General features: G+C 43.1%; 1 protein-coding gene across 1 annotated transcript; it reads left to right on the forward strand.

Annotated features, from left to right (window-relative positions):
• Window positions 1–347: 347 nt before the first annotated feature.
• LOC103094032 (tripartite motif-containing protein 43-like) lies at window positions 348–1751 on the forward strand. The gene has a single exon (XM_007505309.2). It carries the CDS (start codon window positions 348–350, stop codon window positions 1749–1751), a length of 1404 nt encoding a protein of 467 aa, XP_007505371.2.
• The last annotated feature ends 975 nt before the right edge of the window (window positions 1752–2726 follow it).

A 2726-nucleotide genomic window follows, 5' to 3' on the forward strand; every position in this document is an offset into this window, starting at 1 on the left:
AGAAAGCTGCCTATAGACTCTTCTTTCTACAGAGTCTGTGGGTATCAATCATATTTGAAAATTCATTGACCTACAAGAGCCTATCAGCATGGTGAAATCCATAGGAGTCAAGAAGTGTGAACTCTGGGGTCATCAGTTAGGCAGTGTGAACTTGTTGAACTTGAGAATTCAAGGCAAGGGGGATTGACACCTCATCTAGGAAGCACTATAGGGGTGGGGCTACTTCCTCCTCCTCCTATATAAAGGAGAGAATCATTGGGCTCAGAACCATTTCCTGGAGTGGAAGTGCATGAAGTGTCTTCATCTCAGTTGCTGTAGGAAAGAAGTCACTAGGGAGAGAGATAAAAATGGCTGCTAATATGGAAATGATCCAGAAACTGCAGAGGGAAATCACCTGTGAGATCTGCAGGACCTGCTTTTCTCAGCCAGTCACCTTGCACTGTGGGCACAGCTTTTGTCAAGCATGTCTCTCCTGCAGCTTGACACTTGGAGCTACATATTTCACTTGTCCTCAGTGCAGGCAATTTTCCCAAAGCACAGAACTCCCAGCAATCAATGTGTGCCTGGAAAAGCTGACTAACATTGGTAAACAGCTCATCTTCCTTTCTTTGAAGAGTCCTGAAAGCCGGAGTCAGTGCCCCACTCATAAAGAAGCGGCCAAGCTCTTTTGTGAGGAGGACCAGACATTTCTCTGTGTGCATTGTTCCCAAACAGCAGAGCATGCAACTCACACCTTCTCTCCTATAGAAGAGGCTTGTCTCAATTACAGGGAGAAGCTCCAGCAGATCTTGAGAGACCTGGAGAAGCACTGTAAAGAAGTAGAGAAACTGCTTTCTCAGGAAGAGAGACCTTTTGTTGACAGTAAATTGATGATCACAGGAGAATACAGCAAGTTTCACATCTTCCTGTGGAAGGAAAAATCTCATTGTTTAGACAGACTGAAGGAAGAACACAGGATCAGGGAAGAGAGAATATCCCAGCACATGCAAAGCCTTCAGGAATTCATGCAAGAGCTGCAGAAATCCATCCATAAACCCAATGCTGAGCTGCTGCAGGATGTCAAGGACTTGTGGAGAAGGAGTGAATCAAGGAAGTCCCAAAGGCTCCAAGATGTCAAACCAGAGCTGAGACAATATCCCATAACTGGGATGATTGAGGTCCTCAACAGATTCAGAGTGGACATCAGAGTGGATCCTCAATCATCCAGTCCCTATGTGATTGTTTCAGAAGATCAGAGGAGTCTGTGGGCTGCAGAGGGCTGGCAGGGGGAGCCCAACCATTCCGAGGACCCTGCTCACCATTATGTCTTTGCTGAGCAGACATTCAACTCAGGCATACACTACTGGGAGGTGGATGTGATCCAAGTGCCTCAGTGGTCACTGGGGATCCATGCTCCCTGTGTTAAAAGAAGTCGAGAAGGGAGCCAGGACTCACGTGACTGTGTATACGTGCTTCGCTACATCAAGGTGAAAGATATTTACTACTTGCTAACCTATCCAGGACTTTTAAACCATCAAGTGAAAGACCCCATCCCCAGGATTGGGATATACCTGGAATGCAGTTCTGGCACGCTGGCCTTTTACAATGCTCTCCAAAGCACCCTCATTTATAGATTCTCTCTTACTGGGATCTCACGAAGTGTGAGACCAATCTTTTCTCCTGGACCTCCACTTCAAGGGACAAAGCCTGGTCCCATGACTCTCTGTTCAGTGAACTCTCGTCTTCGTGCTGGCTGCTATTCATCTCTCTGAACATTTCTCCAAGAAGGAATTCTCAATCCACCCCCAGGCTCCCTGGCTATGGTCCTTTGATTTCCAGGCTTCCTCTGACAGAGGAGGAGCTTCACCTACATCATAATAAAGGAGATGATCAATGTTGACCCACGTGAGACTTGCCCTCCACATTGCAAATTGAAGAGGATCATTCCTAGGTGTTTTGTATTTCAGCAGCAGTGGATCCAGTTTGTTATTGTATTTTCCAACAAATGAATCTTGTTTCAGTGATTTAAAAGAGCACTATGCAGAATAAAGCTTACTATTTTTCACGTTAGTGTACTTGTATTTTTATTTTGATGTTTTGGTTTCGAGAATATTCTCTTACACCAATGAACAATATGGGAATATAGTTTGCATAATAATACATTATTATGTTATATAAAAACTCAGATGAAGTTGCTTACCATCTTGAAGAAAGGGGAGGGAAGGAAGAGAGGGAGAGCGTTTGGATCTCATAACTTCAGAAAATGTATGTGGGAAATTGTCATTACATGTCATTGAGAAAATAAAATATCTTTTTAAAAAGAAAAAAAGAACACTATGGTTCCCATAGTCATGGTTTATTGCTTTTACTAGAATACTGCACATTCCCTTGTATTCCATTGATTTTAACCTTCTCTAGTCTCGTACACCTAGAATTTCATTAAACCTTCTTTTGTCCCATATTCCCAATAAAATGAAAAAAAACAACAATATCTATGCTTATGAACATAAGGAATAAAATTAATTAATTTCAAAGAGATAATCAAAGCAGCTGGATGGCTTAGTAGATTGAGAGCCAGGCCTAGAGATGGGAGGTCCTGGGTTCAAATCTGGCCTCAGACACTTCCTAGCTGTGTGACCCTGGGCAAGTCACTTGACCCCCATTGCCTAGCCCTTACCACTTTTCTGCCTCAGAACTACTATACCATATTGATTCTAAGGCATAAGGTAAAGGTTTTAAAAAATTAA

This window comes from Monodelphis domestica, chromosome 5 (genome assembly GCF_027887165.1).
Source record: "Monodelphis domestica isolate mMonDom1 chromosome 5, mMonDom1.pri, whole genome shotgun sequence".
In the NCBI taxonomy this organism is placed as follows: Eukaryota; Metazoa; Chordata; class Mammalia; order Didelphimorphia; family Didelphidae; genus Monodelphis; species Monodelphis domestica.

What these genes read in the sequence shown, in the direction of transcription:
- LOC103094032 (XM_007505309.2), top strand. Translation starts at nt 348, where the DNA reads ATGGCTGCTAATATGGAAATGATCCAGAAACTGCAGAGGGAAATCACC.